The sequence below is a fragment of the Populus alba genome, chromosome 9, assembly GCF_005239225.2.
Source record: "Populus alba chromosome 9, ASM523922v2, whole genome shotgun sequence".
Classification (NCBI taxonomy): domain Eukaryota; kingdom Viridiplantae; phylum Streptophyta; class Magnoliopsida; order Malpighiales; family Salicaceae; genus Populus; species Populus alba.
Window position 1 is genome coordinate 8,020,632 of NC_133292.1, and position 24,741 is coordinate 8,045,372.

Below are 24,741 nucleotides of genomic sequence, written 5' to 3' on the forward strand. Positions count from 1 at the left end.
ATATTTTTCCTCGGTTCTGGTTTTCAACTTACAAACGCTGAAGAGATGATTCGGGGTCTCGTGAACCCTTTTTATTTTTATTTTTTATTTTTACCGAAAGTCTAACCATCAGTTTTTGAAGTAGAAATTTGAAAGAGTTGTACAGCTGGCTATGACATGGCATTTTTCTTTCTCCAGGCATTTTGACCGTTTCTAATTTAGGTATTTATCATAATGGCAATTTGCCTGCTTTCGAATTTGACAGAATGGGTCTTGGCTCTACCGCTCCTATGGCTGGAGAGGTCCCCATCCTATGGCACTTTTATTCTCTTTTCTTTTTCAGAATACAGATTACAGACTTCGCTGGCTCATGCCATATTTATATAAAATGTATTCCATCAAAAAAAAAATTGTCATCAATTCAACAATAACCTGCAATTTTAGGTCTTCAAAGCTGAAAAAAAAATAATGTTCTGATTATTTTTAAATCTAAGTCTATTATATATATATTGACTAGAATCCGATACCCAATTAAGGAGGAACTGAGTAGAATGCCAGGTGCATCGGCCATGCATGGACTCGTATTATTAACTCATATTGCGAAGAAGAAGAAGAAGAATGAGGATGATTATTTACCCAAGCAAGATTGCAATGTAAAGAGCACAATGTATAGCTATATGGTGTCCCATAAAAAATAAATATTAAACAAACAAAGTGATGCAGATACAAAATATGAGTTATCTATAATCTAGTCCTTGTAGTTTATCAAAATTAATGGGTTAATCCCTTCAATATAAAAAATGGTTAAATAGTTTCTTAATGGTTTTTTAACTGTCCTTTTCTTCTTTTCTTTTGTTAAAAAAAAAAATTTGGAAAAGGAACATGGATTTTATTCAAGGACTAAACTACATAGTTTATGAAACTACAAGGATCAATCAATTAATTTTACTTAAACTAGAAGGACTGAGTTATAGTTTACTCTATAAAAGCCAGCACTGCGCTAGCTGGCACCTGAGAGGGCCATAACATAAATCAACAAAACCAGTCAAAAAACACAAAAAATCATGTTAACAAGAGAGACCATGTGGTGTTAATGCTTGTTTGTCTCATGCATAGGCTCTTTCCTTCCAGCTCTGTTGCTAAGGCCAGGCCATTTCTCCCCAGAAGCTGGCAGGGCTTTTACTAACATCAGCACTGTAGCTTGTGCGTGGGCCCTTGTTCTGAACATATGTGGGCCACTGAGGGCCCATCTCTGCCCCAGCTCCAGTCTCACATGTACACCCAATCTTGCTTCCCATGCATGAATGTATGTATACACGTACACTTCCTTTATATGCTGCTCCTGCAGTGCAGCCCTGCGGACCACTTTGTTGCATACAGCCTGGATATGGGGCCGCGTTGACTAATTTATTACTATAGGAAACCCTAGCCACAAATTTGCGGCTCCTATTTTGAGCATTCTCGAGAAGATAGGTGACAACAATGTCAGGGAACGGGGTGAAGGGAGAACATGAACAAATTATAAGATTGAAGGTTACTGGAGAAATATGCCAGAAGAATTTTAGAGTTGAGATAAGAGAAAATCTCCATGTATGATCGGGCCATTTCATTAAAAACAAAAAATAAAATTCTACTGTGCTGGAACCAACGCTTGAGCCCTTGTTGCTGGGCTTTGGAACCACAAGACCGGGGAAACGTCGGTAATTTCTACCATGAAATTCTTCGGACCATTGGTTAAGCAGAAAGCATGAAGAAGGAGAAGCTTGTCTTCTCATAACGGCCAGCAACCGACAGAGCTTTAAAACGTCCATCATCACATATTCAGGTAGATTGTGCGTCCAAAAGTTTACCGCTGGCGAGAACGATGACTGGTTTCTGTCAAACTAGTAATATCCTGGGTACGTTTCCATAAAGAAGTGGTTGGCCAAATGTTCATGAAATATAGAATCTTGCTCTCGAATATTTATTCCGCTCATTATTTTCTCAGTAGAGCAAACCTACCATGAATTTCAGAACGTGATCCAGTCCTCTGACAATGAAGTACGTACAATTGTTCATTCTTGGCTAGTAATAAATAATGCAAAATTTCAAAGACTCTTCATGTTTAACTGTGATTTTTTTTTTTAATTATATAATCATCATCAGATAATATCATCTAAAACTTCACTGAAATCATCAATTTATTTTTTAACTTGGTTATCATTCAATTTTAAATTACACATTACATAGAATAATTTTAAATCAATTATTTCCTTACTAGATACACCCGTGCGAAAAATAAGTGAGGCCCATAAAATGTGAACTTCAAAATTAAGAAAATATAGTGAAATTGAAGCTAAAGTGTCAATAATAGCTGTTGAATTGTATCTATAAGCAATACTTTAAAAATTCTAGCAACTAAACTTAGCCAAGATAATCAACTTTATGAAAAAATACAAAAGATATTTTTATAACAGTTGCACTAGCCAAGATACTAATGAAAAAGAAAAATTGAAGAGCATGAACAACACATGCCGTCTCAAATGGTTCCCTGATGGCTCTTTTTTGCTGCCCGTGTTGGCGGTGGAGCTTGGTTGTGACGAAGGAGATAAATCAAGGTTGGAATGTTGCTGAAGAGTGGAGAATGCCGACTCGGTTCATTTTTCATGCTGGAGTGGTACTCGACTCAATGCACGACATGGATGAGTTGCTGTTTATAGTGGTTCAGGGTTACAGATGCTGGTTCAGTGTTGTTTGGTGTCTATGGTTAGTGTAAGTAATTTGATAACAAAACAGAGAGGAAAGAGAGGGAGACGATCAAACGAAAAAAGAAGAAGAAGATGTTTTAAGAAAGAGTGGCAATGTCAATTACTGGTGGGTTGGAGTTGATAAATAGAAGTTAATTTGGAAGTATTAATACTTTTTATAGATTCATAAACTTGTAAGTAAATTTAAAATTTTTACCGGTTTTGCACGAATCAAATTGATTTTATTAGCTTTTAAGTTTTTAATTCAAATTTATATATTATATACATGTGAACTCTAGTGAACTCGTGATTACAAAAACAATGGAATAAATAAGAGATTTTTAAATAGTTTTTTGTGCTGAAAAACATGTTAATAATATTTTTTTATTTTTTAAAAATTATTTTTGATATCAACACATCAAAACAATCTAAAAAGTACAAACCGCACTTAATTTTAACAAAATAAAAAAAATTTGAAATTTTTTAAAAAACAGGTTGAAACTTAATGCCAAACAGGCACTAAAAAGAATACCTGGCATTTTCGTGGTTTACGATGTTACAAGAAGCTGAACAGTGGACCTGCCCAGGATCCAAATGAAGCTAACCAGTAATTAAACACAAGCATATCAAATTGTCAGCTGTGAATGTTTAGGACATGGCAAAGTAATTTAAATGATCCTTTTAATTCTAAGATTAATTAACTGATCCTTATGTGTTTAAATTTATTTGTAATTTAGTCATTTTCATCCTTTTCACGCTCTTTCTTAATTTAATCTGTTTTATAAAATAGAAAAGGAAAAGGAAAGTAAATATGTAGAAAGATTCATGAGAAAAAAACATTCTGTAAAATAATCTAATACTATATTAATTATGATCAATAATTGTTAGAAGACTAATTAATTAATTAGAAAGATCAATTTATAATTTATAATTGATCTTTCTAATTTACTCGTTACTCGGGAAAAATGAGCTGAAAATGACTTCATGCTGGTAGAAGTCAGTGCCCATGAAGAAAATGAGTTCTCCCATCCCCCGTGCTGGTCATCAAAATCAAGCCCTCCGATATATATATATACAGCTATTTTTTAAAACATTTTTAAAAAGAATTCAAAAACAAACACAGCTTAAAATTTTGTCCAAAAGCCACTCGCCAATCAAGTGCAATGTGACAAAAGAGAACAAACCTTTATCTCAAGGTCACCAATAGAACTGTCCATACACTCATCCATGGAGTTCATACCCGGACATGCGTAAGCCATTCCCATGATCACCCCCCCTCTCTCTCTCTACACGAGAGAGAGAGAGAGAGAGAGAGTGCCATCTTTTTTATGGCTTTGCTGTTCCCGAACAACCTCCTCGGTGATTTGACATGTTCATAGCCCCCACCATCCCCACCCCATCATATCAAATCTTTGCCCTCAAATTAACTCCTTTGAACTCGTCTTCTTTACACCTGGGTGGCTCCGATTCATTTCTCCCCTCTGTCTCCCACAACACCACACCACTCACCTCTTTTCCCTCCAAATCCTCTCTCTCCTCCCTTTACGTGGCAGCTACCGTCATGCCCGCCTCATCACTTCCCCAATGGTCCGAACCCATTTCAAATTCACCACCCAAAACTACCAGTGTTTACTCTTAACAAAACGAATGCCCTATTCATTCAATTTTGATCTATAGATAAGATAAACCGAGACCAGAGCATTTTTATATTCTATGAATTGGATTTCTGGATAAATCATACATGTATTTTGATGAGCTTCCTCAGACGCAAACCCTGCCAAGTCTCCAAGCTAGTTTTTAGTTATGGCGAGGACAGAGTGGAAAAATCCCTTCCGTTTTCTAATGTACAGAAGAGTCGGACATCATCATTATAAGCAGGTGGCCCACTCTCTGTAATTTGTGTCGGACACGTGGTGTAGAGGTTCTACACCACTGGAACCCATCTAGCCAGATACCATCATGATTCTAACAGAAAGCAATAGACTATAGATTTTCACAAGGGTAGTTTTGTCCAGATAAAAGAAAAGGCTGGTCTTTAGATTTTTTAGATTTCCTGTGCGACCCCATTAGCTTTCATGTACAGATGATTGATGAGAATAATTGAAACATCATTAGACCTCACCAGAACACCCTCTTTACATTTTGACCAAAAAGCCCAACCAATAACAAAATAAATAGTAAATAAACTTCTATGAATATTAATCAATCGAGTAATATATGGTGATGATAAAATCCCTCTTCCCTTAATTCATATCCAATCCCGTCCGTTCATTTTATAATCAACGCATTGAAATAGGAAAAAAAATAAAAGAAGCCTCCCTCTAATAAAGATTATAAAAATTTGAGAGAGCATCTGGCGGTGCTGGGTAATGGTCTATCTACGGTTCCTGTACATCCGATGCAGAAGATCTTAGCCGCTTAATAATCGGCTCCGTTTCGGGGGCTTGGCTGCTAGCCGAGATGGGATTCTCGGAACGCGTGTCACAGCTCCCACAAGCAGCAGCTGCGTCGAGCACGCCAACTGGGCTAGCCGGCTCAACTGAGGCCTCAGCCGACAGCACCTTATGCCGAGACAATGGACATGTGTCGATCAGGTATTCCTCCATGAGTTGGTGACAGCTTCTCACCATTTCCTTAGAAAAGAACACATTTTTATTACACAGATTTCGATATTTCTCAAATGATTCTCGTAAAAGTAAATATTCACGAAACAGCCAACGAAAGTATACATTTCCAAAAAAGACCCCATTGAAAACAAAAATTATTATTTGCACCCAAAAGAATGTTAATATTTACTTTGTTCACTCTCTCATGAAAGAACTGCCCATCACCCGCCTCCCATGGTATAGTATCATAACTCTTGCCGGCAGCAGATATCGCCGCCGCCGCTGCCACCGTCGACGGTGTAAAACCCAAGAAATCAATCACTGAAAAACCCAAAAAAACTTTCAAAAAATCTGATTAAAATTGCAAGACATGAGAAGAGTTTGGGGTGAGGATTTGAATTACCACGGGTGGTGTTGAGAATGAGATCCGATGAATCTTTCAAGAGCCGACTGAAATTGTCGGGATTCGTAGAGGAACAAGAAGGGAGCTTTGAAATGAAGTAATCAAGATAATCGAATGGAGTGACAGATCGTAATCTCCAATTGAGATAGGCCATGACTCGAAGCTCCATTTTTTGAATGTTCTTGGGTTCAAATATGAATCCGGGTTCGAGTACTTGAAGGTCTAACAACAATGGCACGTCGGGTTCTTCCATTTTCGCTGCTAAAGACAAGCATGCCACTGATAGTATCTGATACGGCCACCCATTTTCCTGTTTCGGTTAAAAAAATCAAAGCTTTAAATGAATAAAAAATCACTCTTGGGTGTAATGTGTGCATTCGCTTTCCCGGAAAATCTGACATATTAAAGGGAAAGTTGAAAAATGGAATATTTTGAAGACAGATTTGGGAATTCCCAGGACTATCCGATATTTTCCCGTGGGAAATGGAGTTTTCAAGGAAAAAAATATAGTGGTGAGTGCTGTTTTATTTATTTACCGGAAGAGAATAGGATGAAAGAAAACGGTCGAAGTAATTAACAGAGAGTAACGCCGTTAATGGCCTGAAGGCATAATGGGCATGCACCTGCATTTCCAAGCAATGAATATCACCACCACATCAATACATTCAAACGGGTAGACGACACCTACGAATAAAGTTAACTTATACGTATCTATACGTATGGGTACCTTGAGGATCCAGTTGATGGAGTCTTGGCGAGCCGTGGTGTCAATGGAACGGTGACGGCAACGATGGAGATAGTCAGGGAAAGGCATGAACTGAGATTCAGAGTCAATGAGTTTGGTGATTGTATTCTTATCAGATGGCGGAGAAGGGATGGTGGACGGCGATGGGGATTGATGGTAGCTAGAGATCCACGTGTCAGCATCCTGCTGGACCACCTCACTGGCATCTTCACCACAGTACAGGCTGTTAACTGCAGAAGCACAGTGGTCTGGAGAGTGAGGGTGAGACATAGTGATGGTGGCTGTGAGTGCTCAATGGGAGGACAACGGCATTAGTGGCGGCGGAAAGAGGGGGGAAGAGAGTGGCGATGATGTTTGGTGGTGGATGTTTGGGTTTGGACATGGCTTGGTTATGGGTCTTCTGGGGATAACATGTTTCAGGTTCGTGTGCGTGTTTGTGTCTCCCTCTTTAATTTCCCTCACCCTCCTTCTTGATGGGTTTTGTTTTTTGCTTGTGTCTTGCTCTCTGTCTCTAGATCTTTGATTAACAGAGGAGATGGTGTTTATATTGGGGTAGTAGATAAGGAGAGAAATAGAGAAGGGTGTGTGCATTGTATGTAAGGTTTTTTCACGTGGGTTTAATTAGGAATGGTGATTTTGTTTTGACCAATAGTTAAAAAATATCGAGTTTTTTTTGCAACTCATGTTTTTTCTTCTCATTTCCTTTTTTGTTTCTGTGAGTGCATATTCAGTGATTATAGATATTGTTTATTTAGAAGTTATTTTTATTTAAATATATTTTTTAATATTAGTATATTAAAATTATTAAAAAACATTAAAATTAAAGATAAATATATTTTTAAATTACCCTTAAATAAGGTAAAATATATACTCTCAAACAAGCATTTAATATTGCAATTATTGTAGAGTATAAGCGTTGTTATCTAATGGATTAAAGTATGTTTGTTTTTGCTGCTGTGTTTGTTTTTAGTAGGATTCATTACTAAAAGTAAAAAACACATGATTTTCATGTTTTTGATCTTGTGTTTTATGCTTTTTCAGGATTATACCTTACATCAAACGCAAAATTAACCACTAAAGTAAACACAAAATTAAGGTGTTTTTTGGTATTGCTATCTAATCGTGTTTTTTTATATTAAAAATAAATTTTTAAATTTATATTAATAAATTTTTAAATAAAAAATATTTTAAAAAAATAAAAACTATCGAATTCTAAAACAGGCTTTAAATTGCGAAAGCGCCTACAAAATAAACAAAGGTCAATTTTCATAAACTCTTTAAGATTAGCGATGGTAATAAACATGCTTCCACAGTGTGTGTGTTTGTGTTTGGATCAATAATTTTTTTTTTTTTTTTGTCTGTGACGACCTTCCAAGTATCCTTCACTCGGTCGTACGATCCAATAGCATTTCAAGTAAACAGTGACTATTGCACATATATGTTCATAAAAGGAAAAGGATTAGGACATTCCTTTGGAGATTTTCTACATAACACACAATTTGATCTTGAGCCACAAAGTTAAGTAGAAACAAAACTTTGATGTTGCGGTAATGATTTACTTTTAAAATATAATTTTTTTAAGTAAGATTTTAAAATGATATTTTTTTATTTTTTAAAATTTATTTTTAATATTAATGTTTTAAAATAATTTAAAAAAATTAATTCATATTTAAAATTTAATTGTGATTACAATTTAAAATATTTTTTATTTAAAAATAATATTTTAATAACAATCTCACCGGTTTTTTTTTTTTTTTGCTTTTGGAGTAAGTTATTGACTTTTTGTCATAGCTGTAAAGCCCCTGTAGGCTGAAGACATTTTTAGTACCCGCTCGCAATCAAGCACCCTATGGCCCTTGCCCCTTGTCATGGAGATGTGTTCCGTACCCTATATCTGGGACATAAGATGTATTCGTGTCGAACTCTAGTAGCAGCCGTATAATATTGTACTAATTTATTTAAAAAAAAAAGTTTCTATATTTATAAATATATTATAATAATTACTTTTATGTTTTAAAAATTATTTTTTACATTGAAATATCAAAACCATATAAAAATAAAAAATTATAATTAAAAAAACAAAAGATTTCAAAAAAATTTAATATCACTATTTTAAACATAAAAAGAAACTAGCTATAGAGGTATAGGTTCACCGCATGCATTAACCTTCAAGATTTGCAGCTGTAAGAATTTGGTTTCATTCACAAGATGCCACCTTTTCTTTTTTGTTTCTCTACGAAGGGGTTAGGTGCTTTTACAGCATACAGAGTCGTCATCTTGTTGAACAGACTGTAAGAAGCTCAGGAAAGAAACAATTTTCCTGAACCAGCACAGGTTCACTAAGCAATGCGCTCAGCCACAGATTTGACTCAAAATGAGTTGGCATCTTCTCCCTCTGTGTATGTGTCTGTGTTCTTACACAATGTGATATGAGCTTGATTTTCTTTTAATTTTCTTGCAAATGACCTGATCTTGTGGGCTTCAGCTCATACATGCACCACCACATAGCCTAGAAAAGGCCCTCGTGTTCACATGATGGGTCCCGATGCATGCCTGCCTGCACAATGAACCAAGGTGTTTCCAAAAACACCAGTAACAGTTCATCTGTAAGAGTCACTGGTTTCTTTCGAGTCACAATCATGTGGGATGGAAATGCAATTGCTGATAGGTTTGTGGAAAACATAAATGAGCCCTCAACTGCTAACCATCCAGTATCACATGCCAACAACACTCCAAACCTTCCATGAATTTCAGACAATATTTATTTGAGGCATCCTGGCGTTCAAACTGATGAGGCAAGAGAAAATAAAAAACAAAAAATATCTATAGAAATGCCTGCTCAACATAATGGAGAATGGGCCCAGCTAGTTCCAACACAAATCTCAATCACCGAATTCAACCATGCTTTCCTTGCCAAAGGGAAACCTAAAAGGCCTTGACTTGGGAGTTCATTCCTGTTCCATTCTAATTCATTCTACTTTTATTCAGGCAAATTGGGTCCAGCAGATGACCGTGGAAAAGGGCTGGAAAGTTTCGATCACTATTGACTCCCTGACTTGCTCAGAAAATCGTGAAAATCCCTCCAGTGTGGAGGATGAGACATGGAAGATAAAGCTTTTTGTCGCATTTAAAGGTGTAACAAATGCCAAGACAAATAGTTCGTCAAAATGTAATCAACACACAAAGCCAAAAAAAAAAAAAGAGTATCTGATAGAGACTAAATTCTACATCAAATTACTTTCAAAGTGATTTTGAAAGATTAAAACGCTAGCTCAGACACAAGGCTACGCATAAAAAATCTGTTTTAAAGTAATTTAACCGTGGTTTATTACATTCCAACATGCTAGGTTCCTCTGGAGAAAGAAATCCTCAGCAGACGTGGAGACTGTTGTTCACAAAGCATGACAGATTTGTATTGTCATTAAAGAAGCAACATACAAAGGGTTCATCACAAGCTAGAACTAAAATTAAAACTGGAACATGCATTATATTTGAGAATGCTTAACAAAGCTAGTCATCAGTTTGTTGTGAAGGAACGTGAATTAGGTTCTTGTTTACAGTGAATATATAAAATTCCATGTGTAGTAAATATCTCTAGGATCATTACTGCTTGCATTTAATATTTATAAATGATATTGCAATGACAAGCTTAGACCTCCCAAATCAAGTTGGTGTGCCTGGCTCAACCCCCACTATACAGATATCTTTTCCGGTTCTAGTTTGATAGATAACTTTGTTGCCTCACTACAGAACACTAGGAGTGCAACAATTCAGAATGTTTTCTACTTTCACTTCATATCAGCTCTTCCTTGATGGCAAGCAAGAGCTCCAAGCTTAGAATGAAGGGAAAAACCTGTTAAGGTTCCAAGGTAATGCATAGAATTCCTCGGTCCTGGTGTCTTGGCTATAATATCTGAACTTCGCCCACCAGTGCCTGCCACTGTCTCGGCGGGTTGTGCTGTGCCCCCGACCGTGGGTGCAGTCCAAGAAAAAAGCAACTATAATTGCCACTGTTGCTGGGGACGAGAAGATCACTTGAATTACATCGTTGAACTGAAGAGAAATCAGAACAACTTCATCAAAAAATATGAATCTCTTGATAAACTTATTGGAGAACGATTAAGCTATAAGATAAAATGCAAATCAATCATACGCACCCAGGTTGCTCTGGTGTGAACAGGGCCATGACCAGAAACCAAAAGGTACTCATTGAAGTACTGTGGCACAGAGAGGCCCAAGAAGAGAGAAAAGCCAAGGATGAACTTTGTTCTGAAGCTATTCAGGTTGCAGAACTGGATAAGTCCCAGACCAGCAGAAGCTGCTTACCCCACAATAATACAACAGTTAGAAGTCGATTTAAACGGTTTCCTTGAAGAGAGGTTGGCAGCAAAACAAAGGAGCATATCTAACTCTAAGAGCTGTTACAAAACAAATTGATTCTTTTTATCCCTTATATTCAAAAACATGTACAAATACATTGATTCTCAACATGTTCCTCTTATGAAGATCCCATCATATTCTGAATGCAACCATTGAGTTGTTATGCAAGCTTGGTAAGAAAATGTCAGCCTGTGAAAGCTTGACAGGGGATCAGTCTTCCCACCGAACAGGCAAGCACAATGAAAAATCTCATGGAAACTAAATTCATTTTTCCTGCTGCTCACTATTTCACTTACCATAGTGATTCTTATCGATTCAGTCTGTTCTTAAGTTAGGCATGACATTAGATTTTATAGAAACTAAACATATGTTAAGTAATTTTAAGCAAAGTTCACACGCAGAATTTCAAGAATTCCAAGTGCACATTATGTTGACTTGCAGCGGTCTCAAGTGTTCCAATCTTCATCACTGCCATTCCTCTTCTAAAATCAGGCAAACTGTTGCAGTGAGCATCATTTTACCCCTTGGTAAAATTGATTGATAACTTAGAATCCAACCCCAAAATAATAAAAATGTAATACCTACCCACATAGGCAAAGAGGACACAGTAAAGAGCTGCCACAATTGGCAATGGTATAGAAGCAAGAACAGCCCCAAATTTTCCTGTAAAAGATGGATTGCAACACCATAAGAACAGTTACTGTGTGAACAATATAAAGATGGTGCTAGATTTCTATTTGCAAATTGATCAAGACTTCAAGTAGAATGATTGGGGAAAAGAAAAGGAGCCTTTTCAAAAGGACAATAGTCGATAATCATGACAGGATATATAGAGAATCTAATAACATTGATCGCAATGACAAATTAAATTCTATTATTTCAGTGAAAAAGTAATGAGAAAAAAGAAAATAAAACAATGCAATGTACCTAACACAGAAAATAAAAGCATAAAGCCAGCTGCTATTTGAATGACTCTTCGACTTCCAACTCGAGTTAATCCCACAAGACCTGCATTTTCACTGTAAGCATAAAAGAACAAAATCAGATCACAGGAGAGAATGCTAGAATTAGGACATCCATCAATTCAGTAACCCAACAGCAGCAGTATTTTACATCTATGCATGAACAGAGCATCTTAAACAATCAACATAATAGTTTGTAAATAAACATATGGATTGAAAATCAAGATCCTTAACTCTAATCGATCAAACCAAAGTTGGCTTTCATTCAGGTTTCTCTCTAACATTACCAAACAACAAAACAAATTTTACAACCGAGACCATGGAATTCCACCATATCGGACATGGACATGAAGGTTTGCTAATCATTTTGCTTGTAGATTATAAATACAGTAAACTATAGTCAAACGAAGGTCGGGTTATCAGGACATTCTCAACAAACAATCCATTCTTCAACAAAAGCAAAAAAAAAATAACTTGGAAAGTTTAAAGTCATTACACTGAAGCAGTGGACCCATTTCCTGTACCAAACAATCCATCCAGCAAAGTTCCAATTCCCTGGGTGTTATAAAAGTTAGGAAAGTGAATTGTGTCCAGAAACAACAAGTGGAATATAACAGGTCAGAAAAAATAAATAGTGAGACACCATTGGATCATGTCCTACCAGCCATCCAATACCGCGGCTGAATACAGAAGGAGGCGGATGAGTGGCACTCCCATATTGATATGCTGCAATAATGGTACCAGTAGACTGCAGAAAAATAAAAGAACACCAATAGAGTTAAATAAAAAAGAGGAGTGCTTGATAGGAAACTTTCAGCAAGGAAGAATGATCATAGAACAGGAGCTCAAGACCAAGAACTTCAACCGAGTCATGCGAGCACGCACGGTGTTTGCTTTGTTTACATTTGTGAAAGAGTTCAAATTTTCCTCCACTTACGAATCATCACAAGTCACAAAAGAAAGTATCGGCATCCATCTCCTCGATGACAATATTTATAGAACATTAACAATATTTACAGAGCAAGCATCCACAAGCATAATTTAGAACTGGCTGAATCCTCACTGTCAGCAAAGCTAGCATAGGCAAACCATTTTGTTTGGCATGTACAAAGGAAACATAGAAAGGAACGCTCCTGGTAATTCATACCTCAATAACTGCAACCAAACAAGCAGCCATCATGGAAAAAACATTGCCAGCCTTAAAAGTAGGACCCCCCCATTGAAATGGATATGGAAACTTTATCCTGAACACATAATTCAACTTGTGAATTTATATTATTAGAGTATGAATGCAATTAAATGATTCAAGGTTTTGTTAATAGATCTAAGCTCACCATGGAGCAGCACCAATGAGCCCAGCACGATCAACACGACAGCTAAGTTGGGTGTTTGGAGGCTTATTATTATATGCACCAGCAACAGTCAAAACTGCCGCATATGCCCACACAACTGCAACTGAGAAAAGGACTGCATACCGACTGTATATGCTGCTCCATGATTTCATCATATGAGGAACATACTGCAATATCAGTGGTTGCCGTAAGAATAAAAACCTCAAGAATATTAGATAAAAAAACAGGTAACCTCTCTCTAACTTGTATACAATTAGAGCACATAATTGGATAGAAAAAGATCCTTCCATTCTCAAATTTAACATTCGTTTTCAGGGTATCCAAGGCACACCATCAAAAGAGGAGAACATACTGAGGACACAAGGACCTCGCCTAGGAAACTAACCCTGCTGCTTTATTTTTCTACTAACAAATGCAAGTTTTATTGAAAAAGATGGTGGCTCTTGCTAATAATCTCTTCCACCAACAACGAATAAACACATAAATATCAGTGCAGATCAATACATAGGCTCTGATCTTACATCTATGTTTTTAATTCTAAAAATAATGCACTCCTTTGATTGACGATGAAATAAACAAGAATGATCAAGGATGTCGCTCACCTGAGATATAAAGACCACCAGAAGAAGTGCTGGAAGTCCAATTTCCACACATTTTGCCAGCTACAAGCATGAACCAAGAGAGAGAATATTAAGCAAAATTAATCCCCGAATGGAAGAAGCAGCAGCACTGAAAAAACTAGTTCCATCCATAACACAACTAGCTTCATATATCAAGTCTACTAGACAGCGCAAAGCTTAGACAGCCTTCTACTCAAGCTAAAATATCTTTTGAGGCAACCAGCTAAGGATATGAACCCAAGTTTTTCTAACGACTGCTATACGCTCTCCAGTTGGAAATTGTAGGAACAGAGGCAAGGAAGAAAGACATATAAGACATGACTGAAGAGGTCGTTGTCTAAAAATGATCAGTGGTATGAACTCAAGGAAGAAAGACCGGAAGTCCTGCTTCCAAAGAAGTTTTCCATCAATAAGTAAGAAATCATACAAATATGATATCAAAAATGTTTTGCTTGTCTCTGCAAGCAGAACGGGCTTTGTGAATTATTTTGAAGCACAATCACCAATAGAATAGGTTTGGAGCTTGAGATTTAATTATCACTCTAATCTCTATACAAATCGCCCCTGCAAAAATAAGTTGAATTGGGTGTTTAGCCCTCTTACCTGTGAGAATCCACGTGCATAAAGCCCTAGTCCAGTGAGAATCACAAGAGGTATTGCAGCAAGAGGGCTGAGAAATCTGCATCACAGAACATGAAAACCAAGCTTCCTTAAGCAAGTGAATGATGCATCAAGTCATCCCAAATGCATTAACACGCTATCACAGCATCATACCTCGAAAAAATCCTCCAGAATCCAAGGAAACCAATTATCATTTGAAAGAATGAAGCGATAATAAGTGCTCCTTGTACCTCTCTCATAGATTGCTTAAACCTCTAATAACCAGACACAAATGTGATAGAAAAATCATAATCAATTCTAACTGAACTCTTAACTTTCCTCGTGCTCTTGCCAGAATATAATCATTTCCTTTCATATTCTCCCAGTAAAAAAAACTAAAGCATAAAAGTTGGAGAAATGCATTCTCGAAATGAGGGAGGGGACTAAACTAACCTGCCGTGGGCTAAGGAATATGACATTAGTACTACTGTTAGTAGATAAAGCAATGGTAATTGTGGGGATAATAAAAGCATAGGATCCTCCAATAACCACAGGAACCCGAGTGCCCAACCAAGTCTGCAAAAGAGTGTTTATCCCCGCCACGAAGATCAATGTGTTAATCATCTCAGCCTTCTCCACCTAAAAAATCGAAACAGAATTTAAAAGGAAATTATAGAAACACAAACTTGAAATCAAAATCAAAATCTGTTAATCACATGGGGTCTTTACATTGCCACCGCCCATCAAAGGAACGACTATGGAAGGGATGATCACACTAGTCCCGAGCATCACCAGATAATGCTGAAATCCAAGTAGTATTGCTTCAGCTGCATCCAGCAGAACAAGTTTTTAAAATCAAATTGATTTTCTGTTATAGAATATAGTTTTAATTGCACTATCATCGTTGGCAAGCACTAAGATTACAAATAAATATATATTTAGTGAATTATTTGTCCCTCTTTTTTTCCTTTTCGGGGTGAAATTTTGTTTCGGTTACTTAAAAGAAACTGGAGAATAATGAATTTAAGTATTAACGAGACTCTCATTTATCACTGAAAGTTCCACTAATACAGTCACAATTCATTTTAGGTAAACAATACCTTATATCCTAATTCCATTTAAGATTTTTTAAATTTCAAAATCTCACAAATAAGAAAAATCCAGTAAACAGAAATGGGTGGCAGATAAAGAAGAGCAAAAAAGCGCGGGAAGTTCATCAATAGAAACTCGCAAAACAAAGCAACAAGAACAAATGTTTAGAGTTTTCATCGTGCGATGCAAGAGAACGTGTAACGAGGAGCAAGAAACAGAAGAGGGACGACAAGGAAGAAAAGGAAGAAGAAGAAACACAGAGGCAACAGAATTCCCCAAACTGAGAAAAAGAGTAATTACGCCAAGGAGGAGAACTGGAGACGCAGAAATCAACGCCAGGGTGCTGGTCTTTAACAGGAAATGGAACGAACTCATCAACCTTGGCAGCGCCTCCCACTGCCATTGTTTCTCTGTTTTTCTCAGAAGCAAACAAGAAGAGGCTATAATAAAGAGAAAGGTGTTGTAATGCTACCCTATTAGAGGAGTAGGGGTTGGGAATTAGGCAGTGATTGTTGTGACTAAATGCTATCTCCTTTTCTTTCAAGTTCTTAGGATTTTTTTTTCCTTTTTGGAACTTGAGAGAGATTTTATCCTTGCAAGCTACCAACTGCAGCAGATTGAGAGTGACTCCTCCGCTTATATTCTTTGTACTCTCGTCTTCTTCTTTTTATGGGAATCTAAATGGCAGTTTTACCCCCTGTGAGATCAAGATCGATTCATGTTACTAACACTTATAAATGAGATACTGTACTAATCAAGGACCTGAGGAATGGCAACCGGTTTGTTAATGGTGGGTGGCCAAATAAAACCTGCGATGGATGGATTTTCTTTCAAGTAACGAGTTTCTTTATAGTCAAGACTGGCGTTTCGCTCTTGATCTCTGTTCATGATGTATCTGTTACGTGAATGAATCTCCAGGCTAAATAGAATGAAGAAGGAATTAGTCTTTGGTTTGGTTTTGTTTATTGATTAACCATATTAATTGCTGGGAGGGTCACCAATAATTTGGACATGTTTTCTCCTTCATATATATATATATATATATAGTCGTCGTGGTTTTTCATCTGGAATTAGTCGTGTAAAAAACATGAGATTAATATTCTTCAAACCTAAAATCTTGTCTTCAAAAATCTCGTAACTTCCCGCTACCTGCTTCTTTACAAGCTCACGCTGTCTCGCCAACCAAGGTGACTAGAATTGTCCGTTACAGATAACAAGTAAATTATGTAAATTTATATTTATATTTAAATCAAAAGGAATAATATTTTTCTTTCAAATTATGGGGTTTAATTTTCTATGATGAATAACCTCTCGTGGCATAAAAAAGCTTGCCGGTCTAATGATCCATCCCCTCCATAAAATCCATTTCGTATTTTAATAAAATATGCGAATTAATAATACAGGTTCTTCCCTATTTCATTTAGCATCTAGAGAGGTTGGTTTGGCCACCAACGATTGTCATGTATAGAATGACCTAATGCTATGATCTTGACTAGATATCATAATATATTATGACTCCCTGTCTTTCTCATCCCATTCGCTTGCAGTTCTTGTAAGAAATTGGGAAATTAAATTGGTCAAGAAATTGTCTGCTCTCCTCTCTTTTTTTTCTGATATTCTCATCTGAACTGTGCCGTACAATCTGAAAAGAAGCTTCCTGCGCGATTCATCATCAAAACAGCCGATCTTTTAAGCAAGAAATCCTTGACGCCTTCTGATCCTGGCGACAAGGGGAAATGTGAGTGATGGCTCCGGAGCAATCTCGACCTGCCGTCGTAGTTGTACTTTAATAATAAAGTAAATGATTTACCTTCCGTCCCGGATCCCGTGATTTGAAAGTGATGGCGATCCTCATCACCTGCGCCCATAGCACTCTGCACTCTGCACCCTGCAGGCATAGATCTTGACACTGCAGTCACAGGCGGAGACATGGCAAAGGCTGGGGTGGGCTTTTTAGCCTAGGTAGGATTTTATCAATAGTTTTTAACTAGTTTTATGGAAACTAAATTTTTAATTTTTAATTAAATTATCAAAAAATTCTGAAAATTTATGTGGGGCCTTCAAATATGATGCTTTAGCTTGGATTAAAATTTCAGAATTTTTTGAGAAATTTAAAAACTTGATGAAAAATCACAATTTGATCAGTTTTATGTTATTGAACGTAATTTTCAATCCAACCATCAGATCAAGTTGAAATTTTACGAGGGATCTTAAAATATATTGAATAAAATCTAATTAAGAGTTTAGGATGAACGGAGCTTGGTAGTGCTAGTAAAAAAAAAAAGATCGTTAAATAAAAGCAAAACAACTCATTAACAGTAAAATGATTATTTACCATTAAAAAATAAAACAAATCAGTTCCTCCTTCCTTTTATATGTTGCCGACTGAGCATAAGCAGAATAGAAGAAGAAAGAAAGGAAAAGACGATAGAGAAATAGAAAAAAATAAAGGAAAAGCATAAAAATAATTCCAAGAAAAAAAATAAGAAGTGAGAGAATAACCTTGTAAACTTATAAAATCCAACTTATAAAACACTAATATAGGGAAGAATCAAATGAAGAAAGAAGAAATTAAAATAGAAAAAAATTTAATTACTTTATTTTTCAGTTGACATGAGATTGTTATTTTATCCCGGTTTAGAGGTTGTTACAATATTGATTCAGATTTGATTATAGATTAATTATATTCCACAAAACATCGAAGGATGTAACTTTAATAGTGAGTTTATTTTTATTTTCGTTTTAATATTATGTGCTTTTAAATTTATTTTTTAATATCTTGGATAATATATTTGAATTAAAACTTTATTATTAATTTTAAAAATTTATGTATATAAATTAATAATCGATTTTAAAAAATATTTATATACTTATTTAATAGCCCAGGATAAAAAAAAATTCATGGCTGGTCCCTTGACTGCAGTCATGTTTATTTCCTGCTCATAATAATATACACTTCTCGTGTTTAAAAAATAGCATTTTAACTATAATATTTTTATAAATATTTTATAAAATCATAACCAATGTAAAATCCTTTTTGTATATTTACTATTTTATGCACGATCTCAACTGGACAATACGTACGTGGACTGGCAATTTAATTATTACCAAAATAACACCTTCAAAACTTAACAGTATCACGCAATATTTTTTTATTTTGGATTACACAAATATAGAAGTGGAAGTATTATTTTTTACAATGTTTTTTATATGAAAATATATATTTTTTATTTTTTAAATTTATTTTTGATATTAATATATGATTTAATAATATAAAAAACCAATTTAAATAAAATAAAAATTAATATTTTTCAAAAATACTCTTAAAATATAAAAATAAACATTATCGTGGAAATACATTACCTTGATAGGAGGCAAAAACGAGGGCAAACCTAGACTCCGTTTGTTTACAGGAAAGTAGTTTTTTTTTGGAAAGTGAATTCCGAGAAAGTATTTTCTAATGTTTGGCAGTGTTATGGAAAATGAACTGGAAAATAATTTATTAATGAATTATTTTTTTTTTAAGTTTATCTAATATATATATAAAATATTTAATCACTTACAGTAAAAAATGAAATCTAAAAAGTATAATGATGAAATTTTTTTTATTACATCCTATATTCATACATAGCTTATTTTATAAAATATAATTACATATGTCATATCATATTATAGAGAAATAAGCTTGTGAAATATTTTTTAAGTAAAACCTATTAATATATATATTTTTTAATTTTAAAAGCTTAAAATAAGTTAAAATTGGTGAAGAATTAATAAATTTGGAAATTTAGTTAAAATTTGGATTAGTTTATTTAATAAAATTAAAAGAATTAATAAGTTTATGGACTTAATTAAACTTTGATTTAATCTTGATGCAGGTTTGATGTGATGCGGAAGGAAAAATAGTTTTTATTCTTAAGCGTAGGGATACGACGTCGTGGATATACAAGAGTATTATTCAAGGACACTTTGGTTTGTTGTCCCACTGTTTCTTCCTTCTTACACTGTTATGTTGTAGTAGTAGACATGGGAGAGAGAAAGATAAGCAGCGACAGCAGGCTAGTGAAAGAAGGAGAAGGAGAAGGAGAAGATATATGGGCAAAAGCCACAAAAGCAACAGATGATCTCTACATTATGAGGGACACATATTTCCCACTAAACCCACTTGACAAAATCTCCAAATTACAATCCCAATCCGATCTCTCTCTCAACCTCCTCGATTCCATTCCTCTTGGTGGGTTCTCTTTCTCTCTCGCATCAATCTTGATAATTAAAAAAATATACCTGTTCAATCGAATGTTAGGAACTTGGATTTTGTGCTTGTTGATTGGAAATTTGACAATAGTTGTGATAATTTCAATGACCCTTTTGTTCTTGAGCATTAAATCTCTATCTTTTGATATGGGTACTGAGCAGCCTCTCATGGAACAGTGCTTGTTGGAAAATGTTCTTGTTCTTTCTCAATTTTGAAAAATCCTTGTGCAATCAAGGAAAACACTTTTTGTTAATAAAGAAAAGGAAAGTGTTTTCCTTAGAATGAAGAAAGAAAAACACTTTCCTGCCATATAGCTTTATTTTTTTTATTGATTGGAATTAAGTTTTTTTTAACCAACTTTCTTTGTGCTTGCTAAACATAAAAAAGTGGGGAAAATAGTTTTCAGAAAAATGAATTTATGGAAACAAACAAGTCATTGGATAAAATTGCTTACGGTAAGGGAGGAAAAAAGATCCAAAATCTGACTCCGAATCTGGCAAATATATAAATCGATATAGGCGTATGAGTTGCTATACTCCTACTCACTTGAGTGCACAAATTTAGCCAATACTGGTGTATAGGTTCAATCATTCACGTTGTCAGTGACCAAACGCTAGCATTATTTTTTAGTCTACCCAAATTATTATCTGATTGAATGAGGTAAATTTATTTATTTATATTGGATAATGGATAATGGATTAAGTACCCAAGATTGTATTTCTTTCTGTGAGAAGAAATTTATATATTACTTTGAAGAACTTAACTATCGGTTTCCAAACCGCAAGACCCAGTTTCTCTGGGGTTTCTTGTTAGATTACTCAAAACATAATAAATATCATGGTATTGATTCTAATTCTGATACAACTAATACAATAGAATTACTTTTTTTTGTAGTTTAATTGGCCTGAAAAGAAGGAAAAAATAGATGGGAGAATTCAGGTAACCTAAAAAACATACGAAGTCGGGTTTCGTGGCAAAAAGGTTTCGTATTGGTTTTTACCGGATTCAAATACCCTTTTGTGAAATATTTTGCCGGTTTGCTCACCCTCACAATCACCACTAACAAGTGGATGGATCTCATTACAGATGCAGGTGGGAAGCGACGCTGGTTAATAAAGAGCCTTCATTTCTGATCACCTGTTCTTTCCTGCTCTTGTCTGATGAGATGCCAACATATTGTATGGTGGATTGCTACCTGTTCCTCAACTGAAGCACCAGTTTCCTGCCTTTGTTCATCACAAAAGTTTTTTCTTTTTCTTGTTTCAGAGTGTATCATTCAACAGTAATTGCCATGCCGGACTTCATAACGCATCTTGTTGGCGTATTGTTTTCAAACCTATTAAAACCACCTAAATATTATCATACCAGTCCATATAAAGAAAGAAAAGGAAAACCACAGTTGATAGTTGCAGGTTGCTACATCAACATCTATCAGAGAAAACACTAATTAAAGGGGGGAGGGGGCACCTCTGGGAGCCGATCGAGCGTCCCATCCTCTTTGTGTTGACGTTTTATGTTAACAGATCATGAGAGATGGCAACAGAAGCGAGTGCTAATTCCTTCCTCTAGACGAAAACTAATTCACTAAACCTAACCTGGAACCGTCCTTCTATGAAGGAACTGAGTGGAAGCTGGCCCGTTATTATTTCGAGGGAAACGGAAAATGCTTTGTTGCCTGTGGCCTTCCGATCCTAGTTGGGCCAGCTCTACATCTTCTGCTCCAGATCATTAGAGTTTGATTACCCATTTCTTAAGAGATTATTGCCATTACTTAATACAGCGACGGGTTAATTATACTTCGAAGTGTAATCTTCTTGCTCTGTCCTTTTTTTTGTTTGGGTTCGAAGGCCACTGGGTTCATAAGTTGACAGCAGACTAATAATTCCTCTCCCCCCTTGAGAAAACAACATTCAATTTCAGGTAACTTGGTATTACCAACTAGAATAACTGGCATCCCCAGCAGAAGTTATTTTCTAGTGGCATTTCCGTTCTCTCCCTCCCTTTTATACCTGGGGAGAAGGGAGAAACTCACTATTTATGCTTCGTGAGGAAACGGGCCAGGATATAAGCCTTTTCTTTTATTTCTTTCCTTTTCTTTTTACAGGGATACTAGTTTAAAGTCCGCGGTCCATTGTGGGTAAAAAACAACATTCAGAGTACCTGTTATTTAATTTTGAAATTTTTTCATCTAACTTTTTTATTTAATTTAAGTTTAAAATTAAATTGTGTAAAATTTATTATGATAGGTATAAAAAACATGATTTGGATTTGGAAAATAATTCAAGATGACTTGTGTTTTGGTATTGTTTACAATTTCTTGGAAACAAACCACACATATCTTACACGCGCAACAAACTTTTTTAATTATCATCCAGATTAATTATTATTGATTTGGCAAGTTTGGAAAGTTTTGAATTTAGTTCCTAGCGCTTCAACTGTTTTAAATTAATGAAATTACTTTTTCTTGTTAATCTAAGCATCAATCAATTACTAGATTTTTCTTTGGACACGACAAATATTTAATGTGGATAAAATAATAAAATTTTAAAAAAAATAATCTAAAAAAACACTATGAAAATATTATTATAATCAACGGTGCTATGTTTCTATAAACACGTTGAATTTGAACATAACAATTTTAAGAAATGGTTTATTTTCATCTAATTATAATTAAAACATGTATCTTGATTCAAGCTTTAGATTGGACATGTCCATTTATGAGTTTAACAAGTTAATATAAATTTATTTTTAAAAAAAATTATGGGTCAATAATCCATGGACTAACCCACATAATCGGGCTGGCTTTTTCAGAACGCTAAACTTCACTACCATTCCAATAGAATAAAAATAATCTTGTCATTTTCGAAGAAGAAGAAGAAGAAAAGGAATAAAAAAACATGGAGAGATGCTGGGAATCCTCACGCTTCTTCCCCTGGTTTATTGATCTGGTTTCCATGTGCACTTGTTTATTAAGGTTTGAGAGTGCATGAATCCTGCTGCCCTCCAGTTATAAATCGCTTAATTTTACTCAGGTCCTTATACCGATTTCTGACGCTTCAATAAATAATGTGCGTGTATTTCCATGTCATAAAATAAAACAACTATGCTTTCACCATCTCTGAAGTAAATGATCGTCTGCCTCTCTTCCATGTAACTTTCTTTCTCTTAATCTATGCTCTTATAACACATCAAACCGCGTTACTTCTTCATCAATTTCACAAACCAAGCGTCTCTCTCTGTGTTTGTTTTCTCGCCTGTTCTTTATATTTACAGTCGTTGCTGAAACAGCATCTAATATGCTACCTCAATTTAGAGTGAAGTTTGGATCAAGAAAGAACATTCCGAAACCTGTTGTTATGGAAATCCCTTCCTATTTTCCTGCAGAATAGAACTAGACTACATCATCATGTAATGTATGAACCCCTTGCCAGAGAGTATGAAACACTGATCTTGTCGACCTTAATTGGGCAAAAACCTAATATTGCCGACTTTTAAAGAGAGCCAGAGGAGGAGGAGGAGGAGGAGGAGGTAGATGCCGACATGATAGAGAGAAATGCGACTTGAGAAAAATCTCCGCACAATGAGTGAAGAAAAAGAAAAGGAAATAAAAAAATAGAGGAGTGACTTGGTTTTTTTTTGTATTTTAAAAGTGTTTTTTTTTGTTTAAATTATTATTTTTTATATTTTTAAATCATTTTAATGTATTGATATTAAAAATAATTTTTAAAACCAACAGGTGTGTGGCTCAATGGTGTTGGGAGCAGCTTTCCTTCCTTCGAACTTCGGTTCGAGTTCCAGTGGGAGTGGAGCTGGAAAGTTTGCTCCTTTCCTGTCTTTACTGGGTCCTCCCTGTGCGGTATGACTGTCACCCCCACGGTGCCGTACCTGCTCACTGGACTTGCAGGATGTTCAGTGGGCCGTGGGATTAGTCGTAGTGCACGCAAGCTGGCCCAAACACCCACGTTAATCAAAAAAAAAAATATAATAATAATTTTTAAAAATTAAAAAAATATTATTTTAATATATTTTTAAATAGAAAATACTTTAAAAAACAAATAGTTTTATACTCACAAACAACCCATAAAATAGAGACGGTGCGGCTATTGAAGACCAGTGAAAATCTGTTTTTCTCTTTTGTTTTTTTTTTTTTTTGTGTTTCAATCGTGTAAAGAACCTTACATTAAATTTAAATAATGTGTCAACTATCTATATGAAAACTCGAGGAAATTGAGGGTTTTGAAACTGGAAATGAGCTAGAAGTACTGTTATAACCAATAGATTATAATTACTAAAATTTAAATTTTCATTGAAAAAACTATGGGATGAAATTTAATTTGCACATACTTTACTCTGAATATTTTTCAAACTTGAATTGGCATTGAGTAGAATGAAGCTCAAGGTTGGAGTTGAATGGAATTTTTTAAATTGTCGAATTGTTATTTAACAATAGGAATATTATCCGTTTATTGCCCTGAGTTTTTCTTTTCTTTTTATTCAAAGAGTAAATGGTATTTTAAAATTAATCTTTGTGAAGAGGTCATAAGTTTGACCGTCGCTGCATTTGTCAGCACCAAAATAATATGTTGGATAGTGGATTAAAAAAAAGAAGCATTTTGTCAGTGAAGGCTAATGCTGTAAACCTGCAAGCTGTTCAATGCCTTACGAGCTAAGAAATTAACGAATATCATATGAAAACAACTGGGACAAGTACTATTTGTTTTTGCATTAAATATAAACACTTTCCATATAGTGTTGACGCTTCTTTAAATATGATAAAATTTCAACTTCTAGACACAATTATCTATATTCTATACCTAAGAACAGTTCATGATTTAAAGATCTGAAATTTTAACCTGAAAGTTTGAGTTTAAAATTAACACAGTGCAAATTTCAAAACGAAACGACCATTCCTTGATTTATGATGTATCTATTAAAATATTTGTGAACCCAGAATTAAACAATCGATGCTTTGGTGAGATCTAAAAGAGAGCAAAATCGTAGAACAGCGCGATGAAGGAACT

General features: G+C 35.1%; 2 protein-coding genes and 1 long non-coding RNA gene across 5 annotated transcripts; 1 reads left to right on the forward strand and 2 right to left on the reverse strand.

Moving 5' to 3' along the window:
• Window positions 1–4,880: 4,880 nt before the first annotated feature.
• On the reverse strand, window positions 4,881–7,042 carry LOC118059086 (cyclin-D4-1). 2 transcript variants are annotated; one of them, XM_035071902.2, is made up of 5 exons: window positions 6,442–7,039; window positions 6,251–6,337; window positions 5,715–6,024; window positions 5,502–5,632; window positions 4,881–5,338 (listed from the first exon to the last, which is right to left on the reverse strand). In XM_035071902.2, exons 1-5 carry the CDS (start codon window positions 6,727–6,729, stop codon window positions 5,084–5,086), a joined length of 1,071 nt encoding a protein of 356 aa, XP_034927793.1. In that variant the 5' UTR covers window positions 6,730–7,039; the 3' UTR covers window positions 4,881–5,083. The 2 variants fall into 2 exon arrangements, with proteins under 2 accessions (XP_034927793.1, XP_073267418.1); XM_073411317.1 differs by lacking the exon at window positions 6,251–6,337 and having other exon boundaries at window positions 6,442–7,042.
• A 2,879-nt stretch (window positions 7,043–9,921) lies between these two features.
• Window positions 9,922–16,040, reverse strand: LOC118059087 (nucleobase-ascorbate transporter 4). The gene is made up of 14 exons (XM_035071903.2): window positions 15,766–16,040; window positions 15,103–15,200; window positions 14,827–15,012; window positions 14,548–14,648; window positions 14,377–14,452; window positions 13,756–13,815; window positions 13,136–13,320; window positions 12,949–13,045; window positions 12,463–12,549; window positions 12,298–12,356; window positions 11,767–11,858; window positions 11,425–11,502; window positions 10,617–10,777; window positions 9,922–10,512 (listed from the first exon to the last, which is right to left on the reverse strand). Exons 1-14 carry the CDS (start codon window positions 15,866–15,868, stop codon window positions 10,294–10,296), a joined length of 1,602 nt encoding a protein of 533 aa, XP_034927794.1. The 5' UTR covers window positions 15,869–16,040; the 3' UTR covers window positions 9,922–10,293.
• Window positions 16,041–19,383: 3,343 nt separating this feature from the next.
• Window positions 19,384–21,139, forward strand: LOC118059088 (uncharacterized). 2 transcript variants are annotated; one of them, XR_012170781.1, is made up of 3 exons: window positions 19,384–19,699; window positions 20,615–20,701; window positions 20,807–21,139. It is a non-coding gene; the product is annotated as an uncharacterized lncRNA (long non-coding RNA). The 2 variants fall into 2 exon arrangements; XR_004689264.2 differs by lacking the exon at window positions 20,615–20,701 and having other exon boundaries at window positions 20,807–21,082.
• The last annotated feature ends 3,602 nt before the right edge of the window (window positions 21,140–24,741 follow it).

Bases quoted from the DNA above. Each gene is read 5' to 3' on its own strand.
- LOC118059086 (XM_035071902.2), bottom strand. From the start codon at position 6,729: ATGTCTCACCCTCACTCTCCAGACCACTGTGCTTCTGCAGTTAACAGC. The intron at 6,338-6,441 runs GTACCCATACGT...TTGGAAATGCAG, and splicing joins CCATCAACTGGATCCTCAAG to GTGCATGCCCATTATGCCTT. The intron at 5,339-5,501 runs GTAAATATTAAC...TTCTTTTCTAAG, and splicing joins TTCATGAGAGAGTGAACAAA to GAAATGGTGAGAAGCTGTCA.
- LOC118059087 (XM_035071903.2), bottom strand. From the start codon at position 15,868: ATGGCAGTGGGAGGCGCTGCCAAGGTTGATGAGTTCGTTCCATTTCCT. The intron at 12,357-12,462 runs GTAGGACATGAT...TATAACACCCAG, and splicing joins GCCGCGGTATTGGATGGCTG to GGAATTGGAACTTTGCTGGA. The intron at 10,513-10,616 runs GTGCGTATGATT...ATTTCTCTTCAG, and splicing joins TTCACACCAGAGCAACCTGG to TTCAACGATGTAATTCAAGT.